Source organism: Rhinolophus sinicus, chromosome 3, assembly GCF_057876585.1.
Source record: "Rhinolophus sinicus isolate RSI-liver-muscle chromosome 3, RSI-T2T, whole genome shotgun sequence".
Taxonomy (NCBI): Eukaryota; Metazoa; Chordata; class Mammalia; order Chiroptera; family Rhinolophidae; genus Rhinolophus; species Rhinolophus sinicus.
The window spans coordinates 103,495,466-103,513,119 of NC_142503.1; the positions used below are offsets into that span (position 1 = coordinate 103,495,466).

Sequence of the window (17,654 nt, forward strand, 5' to 3'; positions counted from 1 at the left end):
AGTCACATCATACACACATTTTAAGTTAAAAGAATTCAACCATATCTGACAGTACGAAATAACTGAAATAGGACAACCATTCAGGATGCAACGCAAAAGGAGACAGGAACTTGTTCTCCCAGGTGAGCCCAGCTCCAGTGTGAGCAGCTCATCGCAGTACAATTCTACAGTTTAAAAAAAAAGAAATGTTTTTGAGCAACATAAATTCAAGCCTTCCTCTTCATTTGGTACTCAACAAAATAAAAATGTATTCCAACACTAAGAAGAAAAACTATCTATGTCCAACTTACTGAGAGATGAACTACTGGCTCCCAATATGGGCTTCCTGAGGGTGTTAAAAGGGGAATAATATGACAGTTATGTCGTGTTCACATTACTTGCTGAATTTAAATCTAATGCCCGACTAAAACACAACTCCACTGCACCAGCTTTAAACAAAATCAATGAATAAACTCCCACCTAGTCAAATCCTGGTGAAATTTCTAAGTCTCAAAGTGTACACACACACACACACACACACACACACACACACACACACACAATTCTACCTATAGATTAAAAAACAAAAAAGAAGAGGGTACCTAGCAAACATTAACATTATGTACAACATTAAATGGGGGGAGAACTGTCCAGTCGGTTCTGAAAAAATAAGATTATGACACAGGAATTCTATATCAAGGTCAGGCTATTATACATATTCAGAGGCAAATTTTAAAACTTAATTGTGAGCAAAGTGGAACCACCTACCACGTTAGTACTAGAATGTGATCTGTTATTTCTTACCCACAAATTGTAATGACTGACAAACAAGGCTGATTCTGAAATTGCAAAATTTCTACTTAACTATGGCTACTCTGAAGAAGGAAGTTCACTCTTCCACAAAGCTCTCACATATTATTTTAAAAACAAGCATTTCTTTATAAAGTTGCAAAAATTAACTCTTCAGAACTTCCCAATATCAGTATCCTGAAGCTTATCTCTGTGTCTTTGAATAAACTCCAGAAAAACAAACAGTTCATGAAAGATGCCCCCAACATCTAATAGGAAATAAATGAAGTCTGAAGAAGGAAATTTGTAACAATAAGGTTAATTTTCAGCATTAAAAATTGGAATCAGCCCTATCTCCAGCATCTTTTCTAGCATCACAATTTTTAAAAGATTATCTCACTTACGATTCCATCATGAATAATCACCTCTCCATTTCAAAACAAATGATAAACTTCAGAATAAAAAAATGAACCATGCTCTTCCCTTTACCCTCCTTGCCAAAAAAACCTGCCCATCTAAAACGCCTACTCATGCCTGCAAAACCAGCTCAAATTCTACCTCCTCTAAGAAACCTAATAAAATACTCCAAACTAAACAAATCCTTGTCCTTCTCAGCATAAGCTCACTCATTTAACAATCTAATTATAAACCGCCATCAGATAAAAATATAAACCAAATTATATAAGCATTACCTATTTTTAGCTAGCTTCTCCATCTAGTTTATAATAGTAATTAAAAACAACAACAATTTACATTTAATGAGTGATCAAGATAAAGCAGGCTCTGTTCTAAGCAAGGACATACATTACCTCATTCATTGTTTACTTTAACCCAGTGGGGGGCGGGGATAAATTATATGTTACTTAAAGTGAAGAATTGTTCAGAATTGTCTTTCCAAGGCCCCCTCTCCCTGCCTAGCACCCTAACCCACTGCCACACCCTGTATGTAGGGAAAGAACCAACAGTACTCGAGCGCTATCTCACTTATTCATACAGATGTTTCTGAATAAGATATCCACAGGCGAATGCATTTTATCGTTTTACCCAGCTCTGATCCTAGGCATTTCTCTATCTTCTTCTGCAGACAGAGTAATATTTCCTTCCTTTGGACACCCAAATACGGGTGTGTGTTCAAGTCTTTGTCCTAGGTTTTATTTTTCCGTCTTCGGAATATGATCTAGTCTTGTGGCTTGAATTATCGCCTCTATCAGATAATTCCTGAACCTCCATTTCTAGCCAAAGTCTGGACAAACCTCTTACCTGAACCCTAAGTCTGTAAGACCTTTACAGAGCTGTTCTGGGGGCATCTCAGGCTCAAGGCATCCAAAATGAACACCATATCTTGCCCCTCAAACTTGTCTTTCCTGCTGTACTCTTCATCCATTTCCCATTTTAAACCACCTCAGTACCTTGAGCCAAACTAGCATTCAAGTATTTGATTAAAGAACTTATTCTAAACCAAAACTGCTCATCCTGTCATAAAAGAGGTAATAGCCTGTTTCAATTCCTATTTCTCACTCAAATCAATGAATAAAATATTTAACCTTTTTCCTTTCAAAAGAGAAGAGTTTGAAAGTTTATGCATCCATACCAAGTGAACATAAGCAGTGGTTGGCAGAAATCAGAGCAGCAGACTGACTCAATTACTCAGCTCGCTTCTCATTAAGCCAAAAGCTGTAAGAAGTCACGAAAGTCCGGCAGTTGGAAAGTTTTAAATTGTTCCTGTTCTTACTTATCTATTGTTTATATTAATGAACCATTAATTCAAGAAAAGATGTAGCAATATTAACAAAAGACATGAATAAACAATTCTCAGAAACAACATAAACCATCAATAAAAAATCTGTAAAGATGTTCAACTCCACTAATAATTTTAAGACAAAATTTAAAGAGATACTTTTTCACCTATCAAACTGGCAAAGACTACAAGTCTGAAAATAACTAGTACGTTGGCAAAGGTGTGGGGAAACAGGCACTCTCCTTGCTGTTGACAAGAGTAAATCAGCTTTTTGAGGAACAATTTGGAAATATCTATCAAAAATTTCAACACACATGCTCTGTTACCCTACAATTCCACATTTACAAACTTTTCTATAGTATATCTAAATATGCACACAAACACACTTGTAAAAGTGGGTTCATTGCATATGTTTGCAATTAAAAATTTGGGATCATCAAAAGGAAATTGGTTAAATAAATTATGATACATGTATAAAATGCCATATGGTTATCAAAAGAGCTGTGATAAGTTTATTTGTACTCACATGGAAAGGCGTCCTAAAACAGCTGGGAAACTATTCACAGCACAACCCAACTTGTTGGTTGTGATATAGATATATATATCTCTGTATATAGATATATACAGAGATATATATATAAAATATTTAATTGTATATATAAAACAAAGTCCATAGCTGTTAAAACTGATAATCTCTAGGGAGAGGGGTGGAGTGTATGATCACACTTTTTATTTTGTATATTGTGTGAAATTTTATAATGCTTCTAATTTTTTAAAAAAGTCAAACCAACAATTCACTTTACCTAAAAATTAAAAATTCACATCCACATCAGGGTTAGAGATGCTGCTAATAAAAATAATTTCATGGCTAGAGGTGCAGGGACCAGCAGAGAAGGAATCACAGCTCACCTCCCTTCCCAGTCACATTTCCCTTTCTCCCACCTCAGGTATCAGCCTGGACCCAAACTAATCTGAGGTGAGGCTCCAGAGACTTCTGAGGGAAGATCCATCTCCCAGACAGCAACTCTATTACAGCATGAGGGAGAAATTTATTTACATTGATGCACAGACTTTGAAAACTATTTGTCTTAATTTCCTAGTTTTCAGTTACACCCAGAGGTGAGGGTGCATAATGGTGAGTTCTATGTAGCTGAGGTGCTATTACTAAAGGGTTATCGCCTTCAGAAGTGCCCACACAACCCCTTGGATATGTGTGCAACACTATGTAAATTTAAAACAACGAATAACCCCACCTCACACTTCAAAAGCTTCAAAATTAACCAAAAAGATCCTCAAATTTTAGTTGTTACATCCAAAGTTATGCTATGAATAAAAAGTGATAAAAATTATAATTTGTTATTCTATCTGAATTTGTAAATTATGTTACCCTAAATAGACCTTGTGTATAAAGACCTATCTTAGTTAATATTTTTACTCACTCTACAGCTGAAAAGTAAATACTCTGTATTCAGTTTCCATTTAAAAAACTCACTCTGCTCAGGGCTCCTCAGTAAGCTTTACTGGCTATTACTGACCAATACTAAATTCTGATAACCAGTACAACCAATCTGTGCATTTCCTGAAGACACAGAAGTAACTGCACCCCCAGGTGGCTCCAACTGTTAGCGTGCCCATGTAGTCGAACATTCCAGAAATCATTTCACTTGGAGGAAATGAAAAATAACGCCCTCTGAGAATTCTAGTCTACTGACTTGGTAAAACTAAGTAAGGACTACTCTAAAAATACAGAACCGAAGTTATGAAAGAAAGCAGCACTTTCTTGATGATCAGTAACACAATGATTCCAGAGTTTGTTTTCCCACCTACAACAATAATGACACTTTGTCCAGCTCAATCAAGTTATCTACTATCTGTGGCTATGTCTTATCTCTGCTATTACACCAAGCCTCCTAAGGATAGAAAATATATGCAACCCATCTTAGTATGTCCACAGAGATACTAAGTGAGTAATTAGCCCTCAAAGACAACATGTTTGCAACTAGCCAAAATGACCTAAATTTTTTATTGTGGCTACAGAACAACTGTCCAACTGACTGGAAAATTAAAATTTAAAACTCTCACTATAAAACAACTTTAAAGAAGGTTATTTCTCATGTTTTTTTAAAAAAAGGAAAAATAAAGACAATCTGAATTTCAAACTGCCCAACTGCTAACTCTTTAACAAGAATCCAACTACTGATTTCAGTAAAATAAAACCTATATAACCACTATCTCTTTCCTTTCTTTACATAAGGAAGTCAAAGGGGAATCAAAACCTACTCATTCCAGCCAGATCTGAAACTTGGTCAGTTTACTTTACATTCCTTGCAAGCCTAAGAATAAGTAACTTATATTTCAAGTAATACTGCAACTTAAAATACCTCACAATTGCTTAACGCTGAAACTTTATTTCTTGAAATCAGCACTAAAGCTATTTTTACATATATTGAAGAATCATTTACAAGCAACCTAAAAGATTTTCCCAATATCTGACTTATACCTGACATCAGAAAAAATGCAATACAGTAACTTGAACAATACAGTACAATAACTTGAAATTTTAGAGAATGACAAAAGGTAATTCTTGCATCCAAGAACAGATCAGTGTTCAAAAACAAGAACTGAAAGAGGTCATTTAGCTGAGATAAATCCACCACTCGTTTTTACAGAACTCAGAGGTATAAGGGAACTTCGAGATTGTCTATTAATTGGGTAATTAATTAACCCTTTCCATAACAGAACAGAAAAACTATGAGACTTGCATTTAAAATAATGGCCTTAAGTTCTCAAAATCCACAATGAAAAGTGAAAATATCTTGAAAAAGTTGTAAAAGTACTAATCAATAGCATTATTCTTAATATCATTACTCTTCTACAATAAGTGAACTCCCACATACACACAAAAATTATCTTTTCACTAATAATCCCCCATGTGGGAATCCAAAATATAGAAAGAAAAGACCATATGCAGGAAGATGTTCATGACAATATTCTTTATTACAGCAAAATACTGAAAACAAGTTCAACGCCCACAACGGGAGAATACTTAGTAGCAGTACACGGTGTAGTAATGAGCACAGGCTGTGGACCAGGAAAGATCTGGATCCGAATGCCAGCTTTTCCATATGAGAGCTCTGAGATCTTTGGCAAATCACTTAATATTTGAGATCAGTTACCTCATCTGTAGAATGGGAGGGTATTACCATCTTCCTCACTGGGTTGTAGAAGGGACTGAATGCATGTAAAAGAGCTTGGCACCAAGCCTGGAGCTCACTGAGCGTTCGATAAACACTACTTTATTGGCAACTATTAATATTAATTCACTGGAATATTATACAGACATTTTAGATAATGGTTATAGGAAAATCTATAATATACTTGCATGGAAAGACCTTCAACATATTGTTAAGTTAAAAGACAATAGGTAGTACGATCCTGCTTATGTGTAAAAAAATAGAACTATACATACATATGTAAATAACAGAGGAAAAAGTACTTAAAGTAGTTATTTATGGGTAAAAAAATTAATTTGTTGGCAGAAGTGATCAAACTTTACATACTTTGTACATTGTTTTACTTCAAATAAATATTTGAATATTTTAAAATAAATTTTTAAAAATAAAATGATTTAAAGATAATGTGGCAACAAAGAAAATGGCATGAGGTATATGTAAAGTTGTACATACACCGTGATTACAATGCAAAATTGATGTGCCGTATTGATTGTGATTGGAAAGAAATATACCAAAATTATACCAGTGGGTCCAAACGAAGATCTTTGGTCTCTGTTTCCAAAGTTTTTGACCAAAAAACTCTTTTCATTCTAAATGAATGCAAAATTTGGGTTATATTTTAGTATCATCTTTCACTGGCTTGTGTTCTATGACAAAGTCAAGTCTCTGAAATCATAAACACAAGACCTTTTCTCACCTCATTCAGCTCTCTGATCAATGTGATCGTCACCTATAGTCATTTCCCTTGACGGCTCTCCTACTGTTGATGCAAAACCCCTACCAATGTGTTTAGGAATAAAAACTATTAAAGCCTCCACATAATGAGATTGTTACCCCAATATTTTTATTAGCATAGAGAAAACTCATAAAGAAGAAACCAACAATGATCAATTAAGCCAACAGAAAAAATATATATACACTTTAAAAAAAAATTAATGGAATCATATTTTTAAGTTTGTAAAGAAACACTGAAATCATTCTACACAGATACTGTACTTTTCAGTTTATAAGCAATTTTACATTTCATTCTTCTGACAACTCAGGTAAGCAAGGTATTATTCTTGCCCGCCTACAGCCTCCAACAGATATTATACATGGGAAGGTGGAGGACCATACGTCACATCCCAAACGCTCTGCCTCCGTATCATAAGTCTTTTTTCACTATGCCACATCACATTATTAATTTTCACACGGTTTACTAGGAACAATCACATTTCCTCTCTCCTTTGAGCATTCATCCGGGAAATCTTGAAGTCTCTTGTATCTCATCCTGTTAGGCAGGCAGAGCAGGGCATCAGTCCCTGTTTACAGACAACTTAGACCACGGATCTTTCCGAAGGTGACAAAACTAATAAACACTAAAATTGCAGCATATCCCGAGTAGGATAACCCAACTCAAATAAGTCATAAAACTAAGTAATGTGAAGAGTGGCTGAAGGAATTAAGGATGCCTAATTTAGAAAGGAGCGGAGAGTGACACATACTCATTAGAAGGGCCACCGTATAAATAAGATGTGCTGTATGGCCCAAGCAGTTAAAAAACAAAGGCAATTCAACATTTGTTCAACAAACATTAACTGGTTATCAACTCCGTGCCAGATGCGTGAGCTCCACCAGGCAGGCATACTACGGTGAGTGAGAGATGCCCCAGTCCTCCAGCGGTTCATGCCAGCAGCGGGTCAAGAAAGTAACAAGATGAAAAGTACCGAGAAAGCTATGGGCGCACAATGATGACGGTAACTCTCTTTGGGGGAGGGGCTAGTAGAGAAAAAATCACTGAATAGATGAGTAGAGTTTCGGAAGTGGACAAGGTGGGGAGTGGCCTTTAATGGGAAGAAAGAGCAGCATGTTGAAGGCGTGCAGACATGAAGCTCTGCAGTTCATCGGGAGTGGTGGACACCAGGTACATACTAGAGGTGCCTAGACGTGATGCTTTAAATCGGGGGGGGGGGGGGGCGCCAGTGCTAAAGAACACACAGGGCCTCACGATCTCCATGTCAAGAAGTTTAGACTCTGACCCTCAAGCTATGGAGCACTAATCAGAGATTTTAAGTAGGAGTGGCATGGTCAGAAAAATATATAGAAAGCTCATTCCAGCAGGACAGACTTCCAGAGGGTAACACTGTAGATAAAGAGATTAATTACAGAGCCAATATTGTTAGTCAAGGTGGGCATGATGATGAAAAGACATTCAGATTCAAGGCGGTAAAAATGAAAACAGAACTACTGGCTGTGGGAATGAGGGAAAGGGGAGTGGCCAGGATGACGTCCACATCTCAGTGTGGCTGACTGATAACAGTGATGTCCATTATGAGTAACACAGGAACACAAGGCCATGCAATCATTCAGGCCACGTGAGCACCCTGGGCCAGGAACCGATTTACTACAATCTAGAGAAAGCGGATGAGGGAAGCAGCAGGGAAGAGGAGCACACGAGTCTTGTGTAAGGTAAGGAGCCTATTCAGTGACGCTTCTGAGTGACACGTGAAGACTGGACTAGGAGAGTCATTAGCTCACAGGCAGCAACTGAAGACACAAAGAGTACAGATGGACTTTAGATACCAAAATTTAATGAGGGGAATGAAAGAAAAATCTGAAAAACATGTGAAGAATTGATCAGAGAAGTAAGAGATGAATCAGGAGATATGGTGATGCCAAAAGGGAAAGAGAAAGAATTCAAGAAGGGTGTGGAGGGTGAAAACTACAGTGAAATGTCCTGCATACAGCAAAGTTTACTAACAGAAGTTGTTCAAAACAGCAATAGACGACCTTGGGAGATAATGCAGATAGTCATCTAGGCAGGATATTGACAAGGGAATTCTTCCCTTCAATGAGAAGTGCAGCTGCATGAGCGCTGCAGTACACCTCTGAAGTCCAGGTCAAGGCTAGCCAGCCTCAATGCCACTGTGACAATTCGTCAAATACGTACTCTTTTGCAATCTGACCAATGAATGGGATATTGGGTTATTCTGATAAAAGTTAAAGAAAAATAATTTCTACATATTTCATGTAACTCATAAGCAACCAACACCGGATTAAAACTTTTCACTAATTCTGTTTCTGGGGTACAACCGTTGCTGGACAAAGTGTGGAAATAGCTGATCTGGTCTCCTTCAAATTCAAACTGATTTCAAATGAACTCTCAACACTGTCTTCCTAACTTTCTCCATTCCTGCTTCCCAATTCTACCTGTTACCATTCCTTAACCCCTTCACTGATTAGAGAAAACCTCATAGCAGACATGGGCTACTGTGTGATGCTCTTTCCCTAGGTCCCTACGTATCTTTCAGTAACCTTCCTTCCTTCCTTCTTTCCCTTCCCTTCCTTCCTTCTATTCTTCCTTCCTAAAACCAGATTGCGTGCTGAATCATTTCCAACCCTTCAGCATTGCTGACCATTTTCCATCACCAGTCCTTCCTTCTTATTCCTCCACCTCATAGCTATACATCCACCCTAAACTTGAAAAAACACTCCATTTATTCTGTTGTCCCACACCCTATTTTTTTCCTTTTACTACCAAATATCTCCATTCCCCTACCACCTACTCACTGTCATCCCCTACAAAAAGATTTGAGTCTATCCCTCTGCAATATATATATATATATATATATATATATATATATATATATATACTAAAACTACTGACAAATGACATCTGATTTACTGACAGCATTTTCCAGTTGCCTTACTCAGTTCTCAATTCCCTTGATGTCTCTGCAACTTAGGAGAGAACTGACCAACCCCCTCCTTACTGCAGTTACTCCTTTCGATTTTGTAATAAGACAGGATGATTTGTGGAAAGCACTCCGACAGAGAAGCAGAAGATGTGTGTTCTAGACCCAACTCGACCATTAATTAGCAGGGGTGCGCTCCCCAGCTCTGCTCTTAACTCACTCCTCAGATCTCCCTTCTGAGACACCCTGACACTCAGACTAGGTTAGGTCCCTGCACTATAAACTTTCACAAAACCTATTCTCCTTTGCAGGCCTTATCACAACTACTTAATTACATAATTAGCAGCAGAATGGCTGTCTTTCCCACCCACACACCAGACTGTAAGCTACATGAAGGCACAATTCAGCAATGGCTTGCACCTCATCCACGCACAATAAAAGCCTATCAATTGAATTAACGGTGAAGTAGATGCTACGACCACTTCCTAAGAGACTGCTTATTATTTTTATTAACCTAAGTAGTAAAATTACTAGCATTATATTTCCTTACAAAATTACTAACAAAATTTTAAATAGAAACTCCAATTACCTAAAACATATATAATATGGACTACATATAAAATTTTACATATAAAACTAGAGAGAACTTGTTTTCCAAGACAGTGACATTTTTCTTGCCCATCCACAAGAAGAGCAAAGGGCTGGATCAGTTACCTACATTTCAGGACCAAAATGTGTATTCTAAACCACGATTAGGCTGACTGTGCAAGTGCAAGTTTAGTACTAAAACACTACTGTTCACATAGCTGTTTAGATAACACCCATTGGTACTGTAGGTTTAAAGCTCTTAACATTGGCAAAAATGACAGCAGGTATATTATACTCTCCAAGAAAATCAAAAGAAAGTTTATCAGCCAAATTCATCGCAGTGTGATTTTAAACATTTCATATAAATCAGGGAAAAACAAGGAATAGTTAACTGATGAGAAGATGCCACTGTGTCTGACCAGATGACATGCAAATGCAAATTTCCAGATCTCAAGCAAGTAGGTGAAAGTTTTATCAAGTTTAATGATACACCGCCTTGGTCAAACAATTTAAGCAGATTACATGCTAATTTGCCCTTCAACTGCTGAGTGTGTCCTGTTCCTCAACTACACTGTAAGGTCTTACTGACAAGGGTGGAGTTTGGTTCATTGCCCCCCTTAAATAGAAATGCTGGTGATTTCAATAATCTGTGATATTTTTAAGACCCTGAAAATGGCTTTTGAAGCTAAACCTATTTACATATTATTGCCACTTGAAAAACAACGTACAAGTACTTAAAATCCGATGCTTAGACAATTCCCCAGGTTAAGAGCAGTTAACAGGCTGTAAATATAGTTGTAATCCCCAGGAAAGAAGCATTTCATAATGGAAACACTAACAGATATATAATCACTTGGAGTCTTTCTCCAAGGCGCCCTCCTCGTTAAGTCAACACCGCTGGTTGTGAGGGAGCAATTGTGCCCCTCTGTCACCCTCTCTTCCGCTGCCTTGGGGCTACAATCCCCGCACGAGGAGTCCCTCGAGATCGGTCAGCGCTTCCCTGGGACTTCAGCTGGGAAATCCCTGGCCAAGGAAGGCGGAGTTCAAGCCCCCCTCTCCCTTCCTTTCCTGAAAATTAATGAATTGGCCGTACGATTGTTTATTTAATGAGGTGTGTAGTGGCCTCTACTGGTGCTTGTGCGAGCACAAGAATGTCCCACTCTTACAAGTGGGATGAGCCTGGGGGAGGGGAGGGAGGCGAGGGGTGAACCTGCCTGCGGGTACAAAGCGCAGAACTAGACCGGGGAGCCCCCGACGCGCCCCCGCGGCCGCCCCTCCCCCGGCGGCGCCCCCGCCCTCCCACTCCACTCTCCACCCAGCGCGACCCCCTTTCTCCTCCGCGAGCCGAGACCAGGCAAAGTTCCTGCACGTTTCCTCCCGGATCCTAAACAAAAACACCGCAACCGCAGTGGGTGCCGGTGCGGCGCCCCCGCCCCCACCCGCGCCTGCCGGGCCCCGACCCGCGGCCGCCGCTCACCTGGGGACTGCGGCGGGAAGCCGCTCCTGGCGGCCGCGGCGCCCGGCTCCCGGCGCCCGAGCAGCAGCAGGCAGCAGAGCCAGAAGGAGGAGGTGCTGAGGAGTCGCCGGGCTCCCCGCTCCGCCGCCATCTCTTGCTCGCGAGCGGCGGCGGCGGCAGCGCCGCGGAGCCGTCGCCTCCTTCCCTCCCGCGCGCCTCAGCCGGTCCCTCGCTGCAGGCTCGGCTCCGGGGCCGCCGCCGCAGCTCCAGCCCGGCCCGGCCCGGCCCGCGCGGCCCCTCTCGCTGGAGGGGAGACTCAGGGGCGCCTCCCTCCTGCAGGGGGGCGGAGAAGGAGGAGAGTAGAGAGGGGGATCAGTACATTCCGGGCCAAGGGGGGGGTGCGGTGGGTCGGTCTCCAGGTTCCAGGCGCCGCCACCCGCCGCCGACTCCGACTCCGACTCCACACACCAGCGCGAGGGGGGCGGAGACCGCGGGGGTGGGGGGCGGGGGCCCCGGGCGCGCACCCCCGCGCACGCGCACGCGCACCTCCCTCACCCGCACCCCCTCAACCCCGGCGAGGCCCGCCCCCGCTCCAATCCCAGCAGCCGCCTGGCTGGCCGCGGCGGCGGGCCCGCTCCCCTCCCCCTTCTCCCCGGAGCCGCGGACGGGAGCGGGGCGCGCGCCGGAGCTGCTGTTGGCGTCAGGGAAACCCCGGAGAAGCGGATCCTCCTCCTGCTCCCCGCGTCCGCGCGTTCGGCGCAGCCCCGCGGCCCCCGCTCACCTCGCGGACTCCTGCGGTTGCAGAGACCTGAGGGCGAGAGGCGCTCCGAGCCCGGACTTGTCCTCCCGGACGCGCACCTCTCCGCAGCCCGGGCCCAGGGCCTCTATATAGGGCCTCAGAGGAAACCGAATGGCCTCCGGGAGGAAACCTGGGTGCGCGAGGGTCGGCTCGGGGATTAATGTGCTCGCCAAAAACAATAGCGATCCCGCCCGGCTCTGGCTGCGATCTGGCGCGGCTCCCGTGGGAAGGGGCCGTCACGCCGCCGCTGACCTCCCGCTTCCCGGCCGGGCCGCCCTCCCCGCGCGCTTCCCCCGGACACTGCCGGGGCCCGCCCGGACCGCGGGGCCCGCGTCCCACCCGCGTCACTCGGCCCCGGTCCAGGGAAGCCCGGCACAGACAAAGGTGCCCGGTGTCCACTCCTCCAGCTTGTGCGGCGGCCCGGGCGAGCCCCAGGACTCCCGGGCTGACCCTCTGACTATAACTGAAACCTTTTACCCCTACCTTTGCCGGGCACTTCGCCTTTTCGTACCTGGAAATCACATCTTTCGCTAGAAAACCGGGAGCAAGAGGGATGCGATTTTTAAGCCACTTGGGAACCGTGAGGCAGCGCTCAGGCTACCCAAAGTTAGCAGAAAGCAGCTTGTAGATAGTTACACTGCAGGTGAAGATACTGATAATTTCATGAGCTGCACCCATGGAAAATACTTTAAGAGAATTTCTTGGTATGGTTATGCACTTGGAGAATCATGTTTTGATTGTTAACGTTGAGTTAGATTTTTATTCACTGTATAGTCAGTAACCAAAATGTGTAGCTTTCCGCAAGAAGAATAGCTATTTCTCTGACTTCCACTTCCCTCTGTGCCTTCTCGTAATCACTTTCATCAAGATATTTTATTCTGAAGTGCCAAAATACGCAATACAAAGCTTGTCCTCATCAAACCTCTTAAATCATCAAAACGGTGGAATTAGGACCCCTCATCCCAGTTCTTTAAAACAATTGCCTCTTGAAAGGGCAAACACACGCTTATTGTTTTCCACTAGGGAAACAATTTAAATATCCTTTTGTTTTGGTTAGAGTTGTTAACCAGCAAAAATATTTCCTGAATACCCGATTGACCTGTTAAATTACAAATAGATTACCTCCCAATTACTTCACAAGTATTTGCTTAATTAACCTTTAATAATCACATCATTATTCAGTTTTCTGAGATAATTAATGAGAAAAGCTCTTTGGAAACTATAAATTGCCTCGCAAATGTTAATATTCAGATATCTTTTCTAAGTCTGGAAATTTTTCATTATATTAAAACTATAAAATACATACTATGACTTCTAAAGTGAAGCTTAGCATTACCTCCAAGTTTGAAAAATATGTGTGTCATGGCTAATAAGATAATCAGATTGATTTTCACATATGACTTCTGTGAACTATTCATTAATTTATCATCCCACTGTGTATACCAGGGTTAAATCAAAAGTTTATAAAGCACTTCCTGTAAAATAGGCTAAGTCATATACTTCTTATTTGTGATTAATCACAAATTTACACAAACCCACTGTAATAAACCATTAATAGATGGAGTCCCAGAATAAAAGTTACAGATTTTATACCAGTTCAAGAGTAAGACACTAAAGTAAGCCAGGTACACACTTGAATTCAGATCCTTTACCTTGTTTCAATGTAACTGACATTTGTGGACATTCCCTTTAAAAATCATTATCTGGAGTCATTAATCTCTCCTTTCTTTGGTAAGGCATCTTGGAGAAAAGATATTTTTAGCCGTCTTATTTATCATTTTTACTCTCCCAACAAGATTTTCAACTAATACCTCAGTCCACATTTATACTGCCAATCAGCTTATTTTTATGTAGTCTAAGCTATTAATCTATGAAGAGATATTAAACCACTTGTGAAATTAACACTTGTTTCATCTAAGTAAAGTTAGAACATGAGGCCCGTGTTTAAGGAATGGTGCACAAAGAAACTTTTAGAGCAAAGAAAACAGGCTGGCCATTGTATGTTAGTATACCTTGTCAAAGTGCAAGCCAAAAATAACTAGACCAAAATAATTTTTGAAGTTTATTTCAAGTGCATTTTGAGATAAAAATTAAGTGATAAATTAATAAAGCCTATGAATATATAACTTGGTCAGAATCCTAGTCTCTATAGTAAAAAAAGATTATTTTCCAATTTTAGAGAGGCAATATAGTTCAGTGTTTAATTGCTGGTTAGATTCTGCAGCTGATTCCTAGCTGAATCTCAGTATCCAAGATAGAGAAGAAAGCTATTAGATCCCAGTGTAGAACACTTCCTTGTCACAGAAAATTTTAACTAGGATTTACCCATGTCATAAGAACAAGATTTTCTTCTGCGCAGATGTTGACATTTTTACATTTGCCCTTTACATTCCACTAGGTAGGAATTTTTATTCCTTTCTCGTCCAAAAGCCACCTGTTCCGGGGAGCCATCTCTGATTAAGCCTAATTAAGAAGGATATGTGCTCCTCAAGGACAAAGCTTACACAATATTAATTTGGCTTGTTTACATATTGCTTAATCACTTATCTTTAGCTCAACAACAATCTTAATTCAACAAATATTATTGAGGACCTGTTATTGGCCAGCTATGGTGCTGGGTGCTGGGATAAAATTATTGGTTCATTCGTTGGGTATTTATAAACTATGTCTCAGGTCTTGCCCTGGGATACAGGAAAGCCAGATAGAGATGATGAGCCAGATAGACAAGGTTCCCAGTCTAGCAGGAAAGATAAACAATTATAACAAAGAAGTGTGAAGAGTGTTATGGTAAGGAAAGATAAGGACTGTGGGAAAACATCGTAAGAGCATCTAACCTGACTAAACTGGGAGGGGCAGGGAGGAGGGATAGGGAATTGGAGAAGCAGCATTGGTCTCTAAACGGAGACGAATTAGCATTTTAGAAGGATCACTCAGGCTGCTTCCTGGAGTGTAGGTTGAAAGGAGAGAAGAAAACCTGATTTTGTTAAGGGCAGCCTAGAGAGGAGATGCGGGAGTAAAGCAAGGAAGATTAAGAGAAGCGAACAGATAAGAGAGATTTAGGAGATAGATAGAAGCAACAGGAGTGTGTGGAAAAGAGGAGACATGGGTGACTCAGATTTCAGCTTGGGCCACTGACTGACGGTGGTGACGGGCACCGGGAAGAGAGCAAGGATAGGAGCAGATGGGAGGCAATGTGAGTTTAACTTTGGACATTTAAAGTGCCTACGGGAAATTTGAGTAGAAATATCAGTGAACTGTTCACTATTTGGGTCTGGAGTTTAGCAGGGAGAACTAGGCTAGGGAGGTGTCGTTAGTTTAGACCATATGCCCAAATATAAGGTATCGCTGAACATAGGTTGAGCCCCCATTTTTCCAAATAAAATCCACCCCCTGCATAAAATTTTGTGTCCAACTTGAATAAATAAATCTTTACACATATAGATAAAAGAATCAAGGATCTACTTATGTTTAATGTGTTAATTATGCTTATGTCCTTTACAAATACTATAAAATGTAATTTTAAAATATAATCTTATTCAAATGCTTCACAATGATTTTATCATCACCAGGTTCACAGTTTGAGTTTCTGACATAGTTTCCCAGGAAATGTCATCCTCACTTCCGCCCAAATTTTGACTCTATATATGATGTTGTCACTGGGAATTTTATTGCAGGCCACGGTATGTGACCACGCCACGTTATTCATCCTGTAAGCATATTCGCTTATATTGCTTTTTACAGTGACTTTTAAAGGCTTGTTTACAAGGACATCTGACACTTGCAAATGTGAAGCTATTTCCCTAGAAATAATTTCTAAATCGGTGTTAAAATTTTTCTTTGTTTCCTTCCTTACCAGTTCTGTCAGGTGGCTTCTGTAGGAACAGTGACGACATCATTTCCTGCTAATGTGTACTCCCCCAAAGAGCATTTTGTTGCTCAAAATCATTGAGAGAACACCCAGTAACATAGAGGGCTTTGTAAAGGTCAGAATATAAGTGACTCCCTCTTTTCTAAGAGATTATTGCAGGGTGTGGGTGGGGGGTTTATATTCAGGTGTGTATGATCACGCCCCGATGATAGCTGAGATTGCCCCAGCCAAGTTTAGACTGAAGAGGAGGATTGAGGACTGGGACCAAACAGCAACAAAGGGGAACTTGCAAAGAAACAAGCAGACGTGGAAAAAGAAAACCAGAAGCATCACAGAAGCCAAGGAAAGAAGTGTTTCAGGAATGCGGGAGTGGTCAGGAGTGTCATGTGCCCCTGAGAGGTCAAGTAAGGTAAGACCTGAAAAACCTCCATGGAGTTAGTGATAATGTGACAAGGGGCAACATTAGTAAGTGCAGTTAAAGCGGAGAGTAAGGCTTCCCACCTGATTGCTGTGGCTTGTCACTGAGCATGAACTTCTCTAAGGAGTTTACCTGTAACAGAAGAGCGGGGAAGTCTAGAATGGATTTTGCTAAGAAGGGAGTGGACTTGCGGGCTGATATAAGGAGCCAATCGAGAGGGAAGTGTTGAAAGATTCCAGAGAGAAAGAAGATAATTGATAGCTTTCGAAACACTGTAGTAGATAATTTGGCAGCTGTAATTCAGCAAGGCCCATGATTATCTGACCTCAGTAGTCTCAAGCAACTGGCAATAGGCAAAAAGGACTTCACAGAACAGAGTTACGCCCTGGCCGTGTGGTTTCCAGGCAGCTTTTAGCTGTATTGAGCATGTTCTGCTCTCATAACACCTTAATGAAGGCTGAAAATAAGAAACGACTGGCCAGTCCTCTATCCTCAAAGGCCACACGGCTGAGTCCTAACAGACAGCAATCACCAAGCAAGGCAGTCCAGCTTTCCAGCAAGAATGACAGGACCTTGCTTTTTGGACAGGAACCCAACACGAAATACTATCGTAAACAGAAGACATTTTATTGGAATGACCCTGGAATCTCAAGACAAGGATGCAGCCGGACCTCAGGAATAGAACTAGAGACTAGGCACCTAAAAGGACCCAGAAACAGAAAGTCCTCTTTTGCAGAGTCTCGTATGTTTTGGGAAATGTTGGGAGTTTCCTTCTCACTGCTCTGGACTCAGCTCTATCCAATTGTCTGCCTTTAAGCTTTTATATGACACACACACACACACACACACACACACACACACACACACACACACACACACACACACACACACCCCAAGCTGCTTTCCACAAAGTATTTGAAGTGGCCAAAAAAAGAAAAAAGAAAGAGAGAGAGATTACCAGAGGACAACCATGCTCGTAGTTCCGAATAATTAACTTCGTCCACACGCACACACACAATCCGCTGTGCAGCACTAGGGAGCTGAATTAGAAAACATCAACACCCCAAGAAGCTCATTTATTCCTTTAGCTTATGTCCTATTATAAGAGCTAC

At 41.4% G+C, this 17,654-nt stretch overlaps 1 protein-coding gene across 11 annotated transcripts in view; it reads right to left on the minus strand.

The window, feature by feature from the left end:
- The window catches only part of NEO1 (neogenin 1), a 213,162-nt gene extending 201,171 nt beyond the window's left edge, over positions 1–11,991 (minus strand). For 6 of the 11 annotated variants that reach the window (XM_088796844.1, XM_074328252.2, XM_074328258.2 and 3 more), the window contains exon 1: positions 11,479–11,751. In XM_088796844.1, coding sequence (XP_088652970.1) covers positions 11,479–11,608 — 130 coding nt within the window. In that variant the 5' untranslated portion in view covers positions 11,609–11,751. Of the gene's footprint in view, positions 1–11,478 lie in introns of all 11 variants that reach the window. The other 5 variants (XM_074328259.2, XM_074328253.2, XM_074328255.2 and 2 more) reach the window with 5 other exon arrangements.
- Positions 11,992–17,654: the final 5,663 nt, after the last annotated feature.